Source organism: Enoplosus armatus, chromosome 1 (assembly GCF_043641665.1).
Source record: "Enoplosus armatus isolate fEnoArm2 chromosome 1, fEnoArm2.hap1, whole genome shotgun sequence".
NCBI classification, from domain to species: Eukaryota; Metazoa; Chordata; class Actinopteri; order Centrarchiformes; family Enoplosidae; genus Enoplosus; species Enoplosus armatus.
In genome coordinates, this window is record NC_092180.1 from 11,596,727 (window position 1) to 11,613,856 (window position 17,130).

At 41.7% G+C, this 17,130-nt stretch overlaps 1 protein-coding gene across 1 annotated transcript; it reads left to right on the top strand.

Moving 5' to 3' along the window:
* The first annotated feature begins 971 nt into the window (after positions 1-971).
* On the top strand, positions 972-15,156 carry cmtm4 (CKLF-like MARVEL transmembrane domain containing 4). The gene is made up of 4 exons (XM_070908761.1): positions 972-1,637; positions 8,456-8,632; positions 13,918-14,016; positions 14,380-15,156. Exons 1-4 carry the CDS (start codon positions 1,452-1,454, stop codon positions 14,542-14,544), a joined length of 627 nt encoding a protein of 208 aa, XP_070764862.1. The 5' UTR covers positions 972-1,451; the 3' UTR covers positions 14,545-15,156.
* The last annotated feature ends 1,974 nt before the right edge of the window (positions 15,157-17,130 follow it).

Sequence of the window (17,130 nt, forward strand, 5' to 3'; positions counted from 1 at the left end):
TTTTTTACCACTTTAATTACTCCACAACCCCTAACTTCAGCCACACACACAAGTACAAAACCGTATGAAATAGTGACATTACTCACTACTGACACTATTGTGCTGATTGCTCAATTTAAAAATAGAAATGTAAATAAAATTGCACTGTAACAAAAGCAGTCAGTTTATTTGCATGTCAGTAAAACACTGAAAGAACACAAGCGGCAACCTTTTAATACCACCAAATACCATAGGAGGGCAGTAAGGTACATGTACAAGATTATTAGGCCTGTCCCTGAATTCTGAACGTTTTCTTGACACGAGTGACATGACATCTGATTAAAATCCAGGATGTTTTACTTTCAAACCTGAATCAACAATTTTGGAGAAAAATAACTAATTTACCTTTCCAATATGACTATATGATGCTTCATAGACCATCTCTGCTGCACAGTTTTAAGAACTTGGTGGGACCTGCCTGCCTTATACTCAGAAAAATAGTTATAACAAAGAAGTTATATTTATTTTTCTTATATTTTGATACTTAAGGTTTTGTTTTAGAGTGATAATATGCACATAATACAGTAATACAACTATTAAGATCATTATAGAGATAGGCTACCCCGGAAGATAAAGTACAGCATAAACTCCACATAAAGAACTACAGCGACCCTGTAATCCTTTGGAGAATAAAGAAATCATTTCATCAGGCCTGGTTGCAGGCGACTTGCAGGCTGCTGAGGCATAACTACGATGAGAAAGGACCAGTCGAAGAGAAAGAAGCGCCAGAGAAAATTTGCAGCAGAGCTCGGTCCTGTCGGCGTGGTTCCGGCTGGAGTCGTTTTGCAGGCTGTTTGGGAACACTTAAAACGGGCGCAGAGCCTGCACAAGAATGTGCAGTTTTCAGAGGGGCGGAGACAAGCTCTGCCTTGCATCCATAGCGAGTAAAGCGGCGTATAGGCTGCCTCACTGTAGCCTGCTGTAGAGAATAGCCTAAGTTTACAGTAGGTTTTCTCTCGGTTCTTCTGGGCCGTTTTGGGTGGATGGTTTTCGGTCGCAGAAGCGAGTCACACCGCCCGGTAGGCATTTTCTTTTCGTTGCTGCTGAACTAACCAGACTCGTCCATGCTAAAGTGTCACTGGGATTCGAACAAGTGACCCGACTAACATAGTTAGAAGTGCAGCTATTTCAGAGAGACGCAACAGTGTAACCGGGAGGAAACGCCGCAGGGTTACATTAAAATTCCCCTACGTGTGATGTTAAGGGGCGCCTTCCGCGGCCGTTTCCCCGTGGGGTGGCTATGAAAAGTGGACTGTCTGGTTTGTTTTCTCCATCCACTTCCAGTCTGCATGGAACAAAGTGTGCTTTATGAAACACAACCTGCGCCGTGAGGTGGATCCAGGCGGTTCGTCAGCGTGGGCTTATATGTCGTAACATTTCTCGCCGAGAGTCCAGCGTCTCCCGAAACCATCATGAGGACCACCGAGGAGCCAGACGGCTTTGACGGCGAGGCCTCCAACACTTCCATGATCTCCGGGGCCAGCAGTCCGTATCAACCCACCACCGAGCCCGTCCACGCGAGGAACGTTCTGGGGGGGATACGGTGCGACGTGGAGTACCTCAAGTCATACTTTGGGATTTTAAAGGTGGTTGAAGTGGTAAGTTTGAGCACGACCATACTATACTGCGGGGTTCAGAGATATACAGCCCCATAAAAGTGAGTAAAACAAACTATGACGCACCTCTGGCGGATAACATCCACCAAGCAGCCACTGACAAAATACTACTATCCTCATCAAAAGCTCTTAACCTTTTGAAATAACTGTACTGCATTCTGACCATTAACTTATTACTTCTGTCCCTGAACCTAAAATGTTAATTCAGATAGCAGAAGCTAAACTGGTCCTGGTTACCCTGCACTACATCCCTCATAGTGGTCAGTGAGGTTTCAAGCTAATAGTGTGTATGGGTGAGGTAGCTAAGGATCTCAATTCAGCCATGTTTTGCACACCTTGCCAAACATGTGACTCTTATTTTGAAGGACACACATTGGCTCCAACAAAATGGTACGTTACTCCAGTGATTTAGGTGATATCCCCAACAGTGATGGGGATTGGATATTTATTGTGATCTTATTGTGCGCAGTAATATTTTCCGTCTCTTGTGATAATCTGGTATTTCTTAAGATACTTGATGGTTTTTTGGTTTGCATGTTTGCAAGAAGGTAGAAATAGACCTTTCCAATGTGTGACTGCTTTCTGCTGCTCTCAAAGTCCTTAAATGTGCAACTGTGGGTCTACTCAACTATGCACCTGGCGATACCTGTGTGTTTGATTAGGTCCTGAACTGCACTTAGAGGAAAAGAATAATTATCATCACAATTTCTTTGTCAGGATGTAGTGGTCACTGGAAAAAAACACATTTGCACCTAAACCAGATGTCTGAACTGAGACAGCGGCAACAACAAAGCAAAACGAGTTCTCCCAAAGCTCGGACAATTCACCAGAGGAGGAAATATCTATCAAGCCAGAGCAATTTCTCTTCTTCTGGTGCCAAAAAGTTCAGACACAGGCCTGCACGCTCATACACATGAAGCAGTGTGTCCACAACAGGACAAGCCATGGAGTTGAGGAAACCAGCAATTACCTCTAACAATGTTTGTGGACAGCACAAGGAAACTAAAAGTCCAAACTGTTGGAAGATAATGCTGCATAGCTCTGGCTTCTCTGCTTCACTTTTAAAACTTTTGTTTAACTCTAGAAAAAGTACTGTTTGGAAACTATTTCCAGCTTGTGGGTGGATGAGTGTCCCACCGGTCTTACAGAAGAGCACAGTCAGCCTGTGCTGTTGCACACACCTGTGATGTTTACCTCTGTGTACGTGGGAAGTTAGGATAGGAAGCCATCTGCCATCAGCGTGGGAGAAGTTCGGAGCAGGCAGTAGCTAAGAAGAAGATTCATGTTTAGAGTCTCCATCTGTTTCACAGCAAATTATAGTATATTGTCTTTGACTTGGCTGCTCAGTGGCAGTAAGAGGTAGAGCCCCCCCCCCACAGATAAAGAAATGTTAAACATTAAAAATCATATTCTTATTATTCATGTGTGCAATCATGCTGGTGGTTATAACATGATTGTCGTCCATACACGTAGGGCTGGGTATCATTTAAAGTTTCTGATACAATATTTGAATGTCAACAAATAATGTCTGACAATACTTAAGTACTTAAGTAACAGAAACATTTTTTTAAACAAATCCTTTTTAATTTACCAAGAGTTGTCTAAACGTAAGCAGTTGTACAAAAACTAAAATTGGTAAACATTTAATTGAGGCACTAACAAGATTATAATCGGACGAGACATTTGATGCCAGTCTTTGACAGTTTTCAATGCTCAGTTCATTTCAGTCAGCACAAAATAAGTATTTAGGTTCAATAACCAGCTTCACAAGTGGGTTTTGGTTTCAGAACATTTACCACCAACGCCAAAGAGTAAATAACACCTGCACACAATATTGCAATGGCACTAATACAAATATAATATAAATGCTGCAAAAAAGCACGTTGTAACATAGAAAGATAGAAATTCCATGCATATATTACAAAGGGGCAGGTTTACTTTGTAAAACAATGATGAAGAAAACAAGTGCAAACCCATCTCTCGGCCTGGAAGTCCCTAAATATTTTTCAGCTATATGCAGTAAAATATAACAGCTATGGTAAAGCGAGCTTAGTTACTATTACCAATCTTCTGTTTACACTTTATATTTACTTGAATGGTTCAGTGCTGATACTGACTTTCCAGTTTGAGCTAGCCATATCTCCTTCACGTCAAGGACAGGAACATTGAAAGTCATCCAAGTTTACATTCAGTATCTTAGAGGAGGCCTTCAAAGCCTGCTGCCAAACGTTAATAGCTTCACTGGCTTGCCTTTTTACTGCTCTGTCCTCTAATAGTTTTACTCTGTGCCAGCTGAGGCTGTGTGATGATCTATTAGAACTAATAGACGACAATGCAAAGCTGACTGCATGTGATGTACTGTACAATTAGCTAATGTAGCACTCCTATGCTGAGGAGGAGTTGTGCCTGTTATTTATATCACTGTGTTAACGGAGAGTTGTTCTGAGGCTGAAAGGGCAGTGGTCATGTGTTGTTAATAGATAATCTGTGCAGACATTATGCAGTTATATGGAGTAATGATTGACATCAATGCAAAATGGACTTGTACAGTAGAATACATGAGATCCAAACACCTTTTTGTACACAAGGAGGAATGAGGAGTTATGCTGTATGAAATACTGGCTTTGTGATGATGTCAGTTTTGCTAATCATCACTCAAACGTTAATGGGCTTTAATGCCTCACCCACCCCCTCTGGCAATGTCCATACTTCCTTATGACTTTGGCAAGGAAATGTTTATTGTATTACATCCACACCCAGGCCTTGTTTGCGCTAAGGTAGTAGTAGTTTCCAACCACTCTGACCTTTGCACTGACCCATGTTTACTGAGAAATTCTCCCTCTGCGCAGACCAGGGTGTTGAGTGCTAATAGACCCGTGTACTGTACGTGCTTCACAGCGGAGCACTACAGTGCATTTTGCGCAGGCTTTCAGAGAGCCAGTCAACTTGTTGTTCCTTGGATGGATTGAAACGCAGGCTGCTGCTGACCCTGCACTGATCAGAAACAACCCCCAGTGGGATGTAACCTGACCGGGTGTGTCCATCCTGACAGCGGGTTTGTCTTTGTCTGTTTGCTGTGACTGGGTCAACATAGTCCAACTGATATTCAGCTCATGCCCCTCTACCCTGACAGGAATTTGATACCTAGCAGGGCCTGACAGCAATCAAACTCTTTGTTTCCCAACAAGCCTTATACCTTCATGATGAATAACAGCTCACTAATGATGGTGTGTGTGGACCCATGTTTCGCTTTTTTTTAGTACAATTCTAAGAAGTGGTAATTAAATCATACGGCATGATGTTTCTTTTCAGTCTGTAGATGTTGTGTAATGAAGTTACCAGCTGCTCCCAAATGTCAGCAAGCACTTCCTGCTCTGAGAGAAACACCATTTGCTCCTTTCTCTTCTGGTTGAAACATTACTTATTCTGAGCTTGTAGGGAGACATAAAGACAACAAGAACGTTGTGCATGCATGTGAAAAGACATGCATGCCTTTGCCTTCACACACTTACCTTATACCCCGGGGTGAAATATAACCTGCATTCAGGCTACATTTTCCATCACATAGATGACTGTGGGCTACTGCTGAAGCATATTCAACATTTTGGGTAATATTTTGTGCGTGAGGTCCCATAGCACTTGGAGTGCAGCATATAATGTTGCATAGTGTCTGCAGCGAGGCCTCTTTTCTCCTCCATTAATTTTCTGTCCACAACAGATGGTGTATAAGAAGGGGATCTGAGTCTGGGAGGCCTTTAAAGGCAACTAATAATGTGCGGGAGAAGAGAGTTGATGTGAATGATCATGCACTTACGCACGCACAATGAACAGGTTGCGTAAGGGTTGAGCGTTGACATAAAATCATTACTTACAAGATTAACCAGTATGGTGCTTTGTGATCCCCCGCCTCCTCCCCTGTGGCTGCCTGACACCTGCTACACAGAGACTCGGGGAAAGCAATATGGCTTCTTCGAGAGACATGACATCATCCCCCAGCCCATGCAGCCCTCCACTCGTGTTTGGGTGTAACCTTTTTGGTTGTGTTACAGTCACAGACGGACTGCTGTCCAACTACATGCTCTAATGAGGCTTCAACAGCTGCACAAAACGAAACTTTTGTCTCAATGTTGGTCGGTCCAGTGGATTTGCTTTCTCTTGTCTTTGTGTCACTGATAATGTGACTGCTGGACATCTTGTGTTCAAGCATTACTGTCTTTAAGTGTTTCCTGTGAGGTGACATCTCAGCAAAAGATTTGAAAGATTGGACAGTCTGTACCTACAGTCTGTCACAAACTGACAGTTCTCCAGTGCCAGTCATCACACAACAGCACTTGTCAGAGACAGTGCACCCTGCTCATTAAACTGGATAAACAGGGTTAGAGCTATTGAGCTGCTAAGAGCTAGGGGAGAGGAGGAGGGCTCTTTGGCTAATGAGACTGGGTTTGTTCTCAGAGGCATTTGTTCAGCAGTGTCCAGCAATGAGGTGCAACTAGCTGTGGTGGATTCAAGTTGGATTCAGATCGAATCTATATTGGGTTTCACACACAATCCTAGTGTTACAATTTTAAAAATACTTTGGAGTCGGATTAGCTCCTTAATAAACAAGGTTCGGATACAGCTGTTTCTAACTTCTAGCTTCGTTGTACAGTTGGTGAAGTTCAGCTACTTGCAAAAAAAGTAATTCCAAAAATAACTCAAGTCCCAAAAAGGCATACCAAAAACGGCCAAAATATAAATTAGCAAATATACCCTTTCCCTGTAAATCTATTTTCAGTTTTGCACCGTTCAAAGATGGACTTTGGATGGATTCATGACCAGTCTGTATATACTAGGCACAGATTTAGCAAATCATTGTCCTTCTTACATATTTATAAATGGGGCCTATTTTGCACACACACACACACACACACAGATACAAACAGTAGGTGACAGCTATTATTCCATCTCCTTATCAATAGCAGTTTGAACACACATGGAGAGAATATAGGCCAATGATATGTGTGTCTGTGTGTTTATGCTTGGATGACTGCATCCTTCTATTCTTGTCAAATCTTTTGTTGTGGGGGCAAAACGTCTTTTGAGATGGGGCTTAGGTTGGAGCCATCAGAGGCTCCATGTGGGTATGCATTACAACACACAGTGTTAGGTCATGTATTAATGGAACGAGTTCGGGGATTTATGGAATAATGTGTTCTTTAATGTGTTCTATCGACACCTTTGGTTTTAAACAGTTGGGGCTTGGCATAGTTTCAGTCCATGGCCCTGAAGCTTCTCAATTGTCAGTTTCCCCTCCGCTTCTGTGTTATCGACCATTTTGCTGATAGAATTTTCTTCCCTGTTCCCATGTAAATTACATTGACATGTAAAGCAGCCACGTGATCGTCTCTCTAATGTTTTTCCTTCTCTCACTGCCCACCAAAGTTCTTTAGATAATCTGACCACATCCCCAAAGTCATGCCTGCTTTGTTGCCCCGACGACACAGAGGAAGCAGATTTCAAAGAGGTTGCTGCCCTGGTTTAACACTGATTTGTGGGTCTTAAGGCCCACTTGCCTTAAGCTTGAGCGTAAACGGTGTTCATCCAAGCTTGTTGCCTGGAATAATATCTCTGCAGCCAGAAGTTCTGAACTATCCAAACTAATATGTGAAAATAAAAACAAACCCAAATTCCTCTTTGAGACTATAGCAAAGCTTACCACCGAGCCTCCCCCATGCAATCCACATGCTTCTCTGCTAATGACTTTATGAGCTTGATTGAAAAAAACAATATCATCAGACACCAGATCATTACCTCGCGACCTTGTATCAAGTCATCAAAGCAACCTGGAGCAGTGAGACATTCGGGGTCTTGCTGATGGAGAAGAAGCTGCTAACGAAGCGGCACGCCAGTCATCTGTTCTTGGAAGAAATGACTGACTCCTGCAGATTATTAGAAACCTCACGCTGCCTTTGACTGTTTTCAAAGAGTTTTCTGCACTCTTAGTGTTGTGACTGAGTTGGTATACAGAAAGTATAGCAAATATCTGTCACGTTTATCCTACTGTACTTTAAGTGTCTAGAGTAGAGAGAAACACAGACAAGACACGGGCAAACCGGGCATGCCTTAGTTAGCAATCATGTACAGAAGAGTAAAAACCTTAGTAAATATGGCCTTAAGTGGTTGTCATTATATCATATACAATTTATTTTATCAACATTTAATACAAAACGTCAAACCTGTCCCGCTCCAAGCAGATCTGGTCTGAACTGGTTTGAATTCAGCTGCTTCAGGTCGGTCGTATGTTGCAGTGCCATTCTCTTGGTTCTGTTATGTCTCTGGTGCTTGGGCCGCTCCGCGCCAATCGGTAATCTGTGTGTGGTTTTGTCAGAGGGCTAGATGGCAGAAGAACACCTAAATAGCAGAATTCTTCCCATACTGTGGTTTGTTGATGGATGTTGGCTGGAGGGAGGCATCTTCACAGGCTGCCAGGAGCGGGACTCATGAGGTGGGCTCATGGCCTCCGGTCTATTCATAGGACAATCACTTCATCATCTGGAAAGCTTAGAATTTCAGCTCTAACAAACACTCACATAAAGTTACAGAAATGGCTTGACCTACAGTACCTATTATGCTTAAGAGCAGTAGAACCAGTAAGCATTTATTTTGTAATTACATTACTCACTGAGACTGAGTAGACTAGCTACACAAGGTGTACACAAAGGGTTTGACTGATATCACAGTCATTTAGAGGGTGAGACATTTGAAATACACATTATACTCAACATCTCCTACTGTTCTTCTTCTCCTGTGTCTCTCTTTAGGTCCTATCACTTATTGGATTCATCTGCATAGAGACTATCATGATGTGTTCCCCTTGCGGAGGGGTCTACTTCTTCGAGTTTGTCAGCTGCAGTGCCTTCGTGGTGACAGGAGTCCTCCTCCTGATCTTCAGCCTCAACCTGCACACCAAGGTGCCCCACGTCAACTGGAGCCTCACGGTAGGTACAAGGAGACTTGACGTGTCATAGGACCAGACTCGTGATATATTTGACTCAGTTCCAACAAAAGGTTCTTGGCAAGGGATGTGACAGAAGTTTGAGACAAAATGGCAGCCAGCGTGACTGTGGACCCTTACAGTGAACATTACTCTATATGTGAGGGTTAAATTGATGAAATGTGTAGTCACCCTCTTTTTGTTTGTCACTTTTGCTTCATTTTCTCCCTTAGTCGTCATCACAGTCATAATTGTTTTATTTTTCATGCCATAATTGTCATAAATGTCATGGTAACATTAATTTATGACCCTAGTATTGTGTATCAGACCAAATCTTTTTCCTCTCTGCTATGAATTGATCAGCTGCACATGGACTTCTGCTTGAAGCATATAGTCTTGTATTCATCATCAGGGTAAGGCCCAGCACAAGCTCATTATACAAGTGAAACCTTAGTGAGTATGGGACTGGTTTGGAGGGCATACAGTTTCAGTGTTGCCACCAGGATGTGCATTGTCAGCTGTAAGCAAATGAGCTGGTGGGTGTTCTCCAGCAGATACTGGATGCCTTTCAGTATTTGCCTACATACACTCGTTGGTGTGTTCTGATCTGCAGCCAAGTTACAGAGGGGAGAGGGGGGAAAAAAGCGTGTTTCCAGAGGCCACACAGCGTACATATCGTAGTAAAGCAGTGGATGTTAAACCAGATGTCCAAATCCAACCATAGCTATCGGATTGCTTTATGGTATCCTTGGTACAATATTCCACCTCAAACACGAAGAGAGGGTGTGCCTCTGGCTTCTACTTTTGGTCAAACGACACCAAATGAAAGCTTTTTACAGTCTCAGAGAGGCTGTCCATGTAATCTAAAATCCTCCTGTTCGATCTTTTTCTGAGACGTTCTGTTCCTTTTCTCCTGAGGCTCACTGTTCTTTCTCGTGTCAGCTCTGGCATAGTTAATTATTTTTCCACTTCATGGTCTTGAAATACGTAATTAACATGTATTGTTTGTGTGTGTTTGTGTGCACAGGCGTGTGTCGAAGTAAGTTTGGTTGTGGGTTGCCGTTAGACCCACAGAGGAGGTTGTTCTTCAAAGAAGTTAGACTGTGGTGGGCTGTGGTGTATTACTGGAAACATGCTGCTTTGCACAAAGATATTGAGCCTTTCTTGTTTTGTAAAAAATAATGCACAACAAATTCTGTATTTACAACACAAAATCCCCCGCTGTTCACTTTTGTTTAGTAAACTGTAGCAAAGACAGACTTACAGTAGGTTTCAGTCTCTTGCCTGACTCCACACTGTTAACAAGCCCATGATGCTCAGTTCCACTCCACAGTTGTAGGCTGGACCCCACGCTGTTTATGTCTATTGCGTTCAAAGCTGCTTCAGTCACATTGAGCCCCTGGGAATTTCACCATGAGTAAGCATTTCAGAGTGTTAACCAACTGTTAACCCTTCTGCTGCCATCCTCTTGTTTCCAAACTCTATGGGCTGACACTGCCATTCCACTCCTCTGTGGAGTGAGTTGTTTTATAATGCGGTTGAGAGTCTCAGAAGGAGGGTTTTGATCGTACAATTATGTGCTATGTGATCCCATCTCCTCCAATTCACCCTCTATGATGACTTTGGCAGTGCAGAGGGGGAAACACAGGCCCTGACCCTCATTTCCTCCCCCTCAACACCAACATGAATGCAGTCCTGGGACCTTGTTGTAAAGCCACTTGGTGACTTTTAGTTGTTAAGTTGAACTTCAGGGTTTAGTTTGTGTGAATGAGCTTGTTTTGCACGATCGGCTAGAGAGACAAGGATAAAGGCAGGCCACTCATGTGCGTTGTTTTCCTAACAGCCAAATAACTGCCGGCCATTCTGCGGGGTTCTGGGACAGAAATGGGGCGACCCTGAGGACACACACAGGGAAGAACATTCACAGCCTAAAGGGGAGGGAGAGGGAGAGATATTAGTGTTGTTATTCTCCTTTTAAAAGGAGAGCAACGGTTCAAATACCCTGCCAGTGTGCCCAATATATTCTGGTTGTTTTGTTCAGTGAACAGACAGTATCTCATCCCAGTTAACGCATGAATGAATTGGGTACGTCAGAGGGAAGACTGTTGGTGGGCGCTGACTAGACCCAACACAGCCTTGCACACCAGGGGCGTAACACAAAGCTGCTGTCTGTATCTCTTTATGTCACAAAAGTTGTTAGATATCTTCAAGATTACTTCATTTTCTGTGTTACATTGTTTTCTACTGCCATATATATTATGTTTAAGTTTAGCTGCCAACAAATTACACCAAAAAAACAATATTTTAACCATGTGCTAAAATTAGTGAAGTCAAATAAAATATGATTTGTATTTGAAACCCACCCAATATTGAACTTAAAACAATCAACAAATGTACAGCCTATAGCCTAATTTACAGCCTATTTGTTTACATTTTGGCCCAATCTGCATCCTAGAAAGTCGTGCTGCTTTGGCTGATAGCAGTTCCTGTTCGCAGTGTACTGAAAAAAAGATCACCTGCATTATTTTTTACACTGAAGAAAAAAGTCAGAATCTGATGAATATGAGCGAAGATCAGAAGTTACATGGAGTGCCTTATATTCTCTGTGATCTCTAATCAGATTTATGGATGTTTGCAGCAGTGTGTGTGTGTCATGTCTGAGTGTTACAATCTGACTGAGTTATGATGGGGGGGTTCAGATGCTGTTCAAAGAGCATTATTTGTTCATATTCAAATGATGTATTTGTATTTGTTTGCATCCCTACTACACACACACACACACACACACATACGGTACCTGCGGCAAAGCATCTGTTTAGGACCACTGTGTACTCTCATGTAACTATTGGTTAACTAATGGATAATATTGCAAGCAAAGGATTAAGATTCCTGATGAGTTTCAACAGAATTTACTCCATGAACTTCAAGTTCCAATATGTTGCCTATACAAACAGTATGTATGCATGTGTATGTTAATTCGTTGTTTCTCTGTTTGACTCCATGTTATTGTGCTGGTAATGATCTACATCTCTCTGCTGAATCTGTACTCGGTTGAGGTTTGTGGTTATTATTAGCTATAGTCATTAATCTATCATCAGGTCAGACCAGAGACCACTTTACTCATGCTGTATTTACTTTACCTGCAAGTTGAATCCAATAAAAGCTTTCTTGGTTTTGACAGCTGAAGCTGTGCCACCCAAGCAGACAAAAGCCATGAAATACTTGCCTGCTACCTTTATTTGTCTTTCAAAAAGAATCAGGCATAGATGTGAATGCTGGAGAGACGTTTTATTCTTGCGTGAATCTTTCTGGCCCCTGTGTGACTTGCAGCGACTGTCAAGAGAATAGATTTCATGATTAGTGTTCAGCTGCGTCCTCTGAGGTTTCCATAGTTGCCGTCCAATTAGTGTTTCTAGCTTCTATCTTGAGAGCACAACAGAAACATAGAGCCACATACAGCCACATGGAACATTATGTGTTTATATACGATTACCCCCTTTTTGAGCACAAACCCGAGATACAAACGCAAAATAAAATTGTTCCAGATTTGTGATTACAGTCCTGATCCTGGTCTGAGTTTATGGCAAAAAGTAGGTTTAGGTCTGAGATTAAGAACGAACTTTCAACCTCAACTAATTTATACATTTTTTTTTAAAGCGCACTAGTTTTGCTCACTGCTTTGAATGTCAGCAGATAGAGAGCCAATAATAAATCAGAGAGCCAGTGGTTTGGTCCAGTCTGTGCTTGTGTTATTTAAGGTTTTTACAGAGTGCTGGCCTGGTTAAAACATGGAATGTGGAAAAGAGTGAAGCGCGGGGACCGATCTGACTTGATCTTGAGAGAATATGGGATCAGAAAGCTGCAGAAAACTGCACATGAGAACAGGACACAAGCACGTGAATATACAGTACTTCCTGTTTAACCAGTCGGGCGAGATAGATGGGATGTGGTGTGTGTGTGTGTGTGTGTGTATTGTGAGCAGTGTTTGTAGCGTGTGTGTGTGTGGTGGGTGGGGTTATGATTTTGTGTGAAGGTTAGGATTATATCACTGGTGTACTATTGACTGTGCCAGTTGGTGTTATGGTTCCATATTAATGCGTTGCTGATTAAACCGCAGGATCAGTTGCAAATAGTCACAGTTTTTACGTTCTGCTGAGTCGTCTGCTGTGCGTGTGTGTGTCTGTTTCAGTGTTTCTGACCTCACCATTGTATGAGCCTTGTGTGTCATATGAGAGGCCATGTCTGCCATGTTCACAATCACGCATCTGATCACGAGGGCTGTGCCCCGGTCATGCTGAGCACTCCATTATTAACCCTTCCCTAACGGTTTGTGCTGCTGAAAACAGGAGAGTAAAACATCAAAGGGAAGTATCTGTTTCATTCTCCTTCTCTTGTGTAAAAAGGTGGGGGATGGAGCGGGTGGCCAGAGTATATGTGTGTTTGTGTGTAATATGAGGTGCGAGGTGGCTTTTGAGTACCTGCTGTTGGCCTCTTTGCACTCCTGCAGTTTTAAACTCATATAGTGAAGCATCAGGATGCAGTCTGGCTGGTTAGAAGAGTGTAAGCAAACTCTGTGTTTGTTCAACATGGTACAACAGCATCTAGGATGTCCGACCTAGCCTTGTTGCTAAGTTTAAATTGTGTCAAAAAGGCCTCAAATGTTTTGGACTGGAAAAGAGATGAACCTATCTGTAGCACTGATACAGCTTGTACGTTGTACTATTTTGTTTCTTTTTCATTTTGTAATAAATTCAAAAGCTTGTGATTACTTTAATACTTTCAGTGGTGTGCTCTGGGGTAACAAACATCCCCTGCTGTGAGGAAAAGTGTCCTTGGTGTATTGAAAATAATTAAAATGTAAAATGCATGAAGCAACTGTCGCAGCATTGTCGCTTTGAGTGCTTTAGGCGCATTAAATTAAAGTGTTATGTTAAGCCTACTGTATGAATAGATAGTGTGTGTATATTCTAATTGAATTTACAAATTTATATATGATGTGGGGCTATGTATTGAACCTGAATACTTGGTACCGAAACTCAAGTATTGCAGCCCTAACTCTATGTCTTTATGCATAAATATAGTTGACACAAACAGGCATGTACAGTAGTTGTTTAATTTTATGCTTTACCACTGACAACATGATAACATAACATTATTTTTTTTTTTTTATTACTCTGCATCAGCTGCTTCCCTCATGAAATACTAAAAATGCTAAAAAAAATAAATAGTCCTGATGCACATCTGGAGTTTCATGTTATCTTGTATGTTCTTCTTCTTCTCTTCCTGTAGGACCTGGTTAACACTGCTGCCAGCACCGTCTTCTTCTTCTTGTCGTCTCTTGTGCTGGCCTGCATCAACCACAACACTGGAGCTGAAATAGCAGCAGTGGTGAGTACTCAGGACCATCCTCTTTAGCCAAAATATACAGATACAACATAGACATCATAGACACAGACATCTTTACAAACCTCCTCTTATCAGTCAGCAAGTTTCCTATCAAGGCAGAGAGCTGAATTCACATTTTTTAACACTAGACCATTTGTGTGTGTGTTCATGCACTTTAAAACCTGCCTAATGTTATTAGTATGTACAGATGTTCATGTGCTTCTGGCATAACTACATCAGCCTCAATCAATCAATGCATTGACAAATTTACAAGGACACATATCAGGTCCATGCAGCGTTTAGTCCTTTGGTTCCCATTCAAATTCAGACATTGTTATTCTACTTCCTGTTTCCACTTGTATGCAGATCTTTGGCTTCCTGGTGACAGGTGTGTATGGAATAAACACCTTCCTGGCGGTACGGAGGTGGCGCCTTGGCAACGGGTGTCCGGGGGCGGCTCAGACCAGCGAGTACATGCGAGCACGCACGGCATCTCGCGGAGAAATGGAGGCCAGACCTGAGCTTGCATGAGCGCTGGCAGACAATCAGACAGACTACGAGAAAGCCACGCTACAGGCAGCTGACTGAGGTGGACTCAGGCCTTCAGAACAGTATGTCATTCAAGTCTTCAGTGGAAGGGCCGTCTCCAGCTCACCACATTCTTCGGACTTCTCATCACAACACCTCAGCTGCTCGCCCAGCCACTGAATACATCTTCATATCATAGCCACAGATGAACTCTGGGGCTTTGTTATTCTGGACTCTAAAGCGAAGAGCTCAAGTCAGAATTGAAGGTATTCTCTGTTAAACGTTTCATCCACATACGAAGAGCCACAAAAAAAAAAAAAAAAGTCTGACTTCACTCCAACGGTGCACCAACTCCTGTTCGGGCGTAGGTGTTGACTTTTTTAGAAAGTTTTGTGTTTCACTGTGAATGAAGTCGAGTAAAAGAAGGTCAGCTTTTGTACAGTCTGCTTGTTTCACGCTGCTTTCTGTGAAGTCTGTGGTAATAAATGTGATCATGGACCAGCAACATACAGTAACCTGCAGTACAACAGAAGCACCATGACTTTACTGTTCTCTCTTAGATACTGACACGAGAGCAAGACTGACATTAGATATTTTAATCTAAAGATTACACATGCTGAAGTAAGAGTTATTTCTCCTTTGTCTTGACTAACTTTACAAATGCCTTTGTGACCTTTAAGCCACTGTTAAGATCTTTCCCCCCAGCAATTATACAGTAATAGCACAGGGTCATTCTTAACTGCAATAAAGACAGGCAGTATAACAAAATACTGAAATGAGTGAAAAAGTACATCCAATGGGTTTGACACAATTATGAGACCAAAATAAAAATTCAAAATACTTCATTCCATTTATTTTATCCCAGGTTGTGCGTAAACTATCCCAAATAATATTCGCACTAGCATTGTTGTGTGAGATCAACACTGTGAGCCAGGAGTGAGTTATATCAGGCGATGGTAAGGTAATTAGTATCTTGTTACTTTTGCACGTATCCAAGGCTTCAGGCAACACAAACGCTGACGGCACATAAGCGAGATTCATTTTGAAACAGTCGTCAGTCGATGACCCGGTCAAGACCAATGCCCTTAGCCTATACACTGTATCTCAGGTACTGACACACTCCTTTCAATCTTTGATTCTCAAAAAAAAAAAAAATCATTTGAAATGAAATCACAGGGTGCCTCGACCTGAACGCTGTATTTCTAATTATTACACGTAGGACCATCATAGAGGATGGAATTAACTGACACTTTAAGTTAAGTGAAGATTAATTAAAAAATGAAGAGTCGCGTGAAGGTGGAGACGGTGGGGTGGAAATACGGTACATTTAGCATTATTGTCACAGCTTTCACTCTGTATTTGGTTGAAGTAAAATGTCTGTATATGTATCTACAGTATATTAACAAACACTTCATGTATTATGAACTCTATCATTCCACATTGCAGCTGTTATAAAGCTCTTACATACAGACTTGTCATTCCTTTTAATGTTTTTCTGTTCGGCCAGTGTACCTGTGCAAACAGGAGGCTTAATTTTGAAAAATCACATCGTATTTGCTTTTTTAGGCTGAATGAAGAAATGTCAACTTAATTTTTTGTTGTTCTAATGCATTGAATCTACACTACAGTTACACACGTGTATGTTTTCGTTGTTGTTTGATACCTCTTTTGTGTATATTCCGCTTGGGTGAGTGTGTCCAGGGTCTAAATCGACTCTATGGCTCCATCATCTGGTCATCGTCTAAAATGTACTCATCGTGACGTCAGTGGACTGACTGATAACTACAGTAGTGTGTGTGCAAGGGAAGGACCAGAAATGTATTTGACTGTGGTTTTAAAATGAAAAATAAAAACTGTATGGCTTCTTAAACAGCCTGAAAAGTTTCCACACTACACAGTATGCTTGATTAATCAGACCTTTCTCATGTTGTTGGTAACTTATATCATGTACAACTGCTATTTCTCCTGGTTTGGTGACCGAAGTAATTTTATGAATAGACAATCATATTTGTTATTCTGTCTGCCACTTACATTGATGTAAAAATGTTCACTTAAACATTTGTACAGAAAACTTTGCAACACAATCATGCAAGTTAATTATTCTATTTGATGACCTACCATCATATTTGTCACAAGCTGCAGCTCTCTATATACAACTTTATGCTACGATATGTTATGAACTATTTGTATTTATGGGGAAGAGAAGAAATGCTTTCCACTAGTTTCCAGACAGTTCGGGGTGAGACGCTCTTCTGTTTCTTTTAATTCTGTGTGCTTTGTCAATGATTACAATGAGATCTGTCTTGTACAGCATGGAGCCCTACTCAGCTGTATTTTTGTACATAAAACAATCACAAAACGCTTCAGCATCAGTTTATAGTGACAATTTAAATAAAGTGATTTGGACATTATTGAAAATAGCTCAGGTTTTTATTCAAACATGTTTTACACAAAAGGCCAAAACAGTATTAAAAAAAACAAAAAACAAACATATTTCACCTACAACAGTTCAGCAAGCGACCTCATGTGTAAAATGGTGCTGCGTTCATCTTGATCGTAAGATTACTTTTAAATTGTGTATGCATGGCA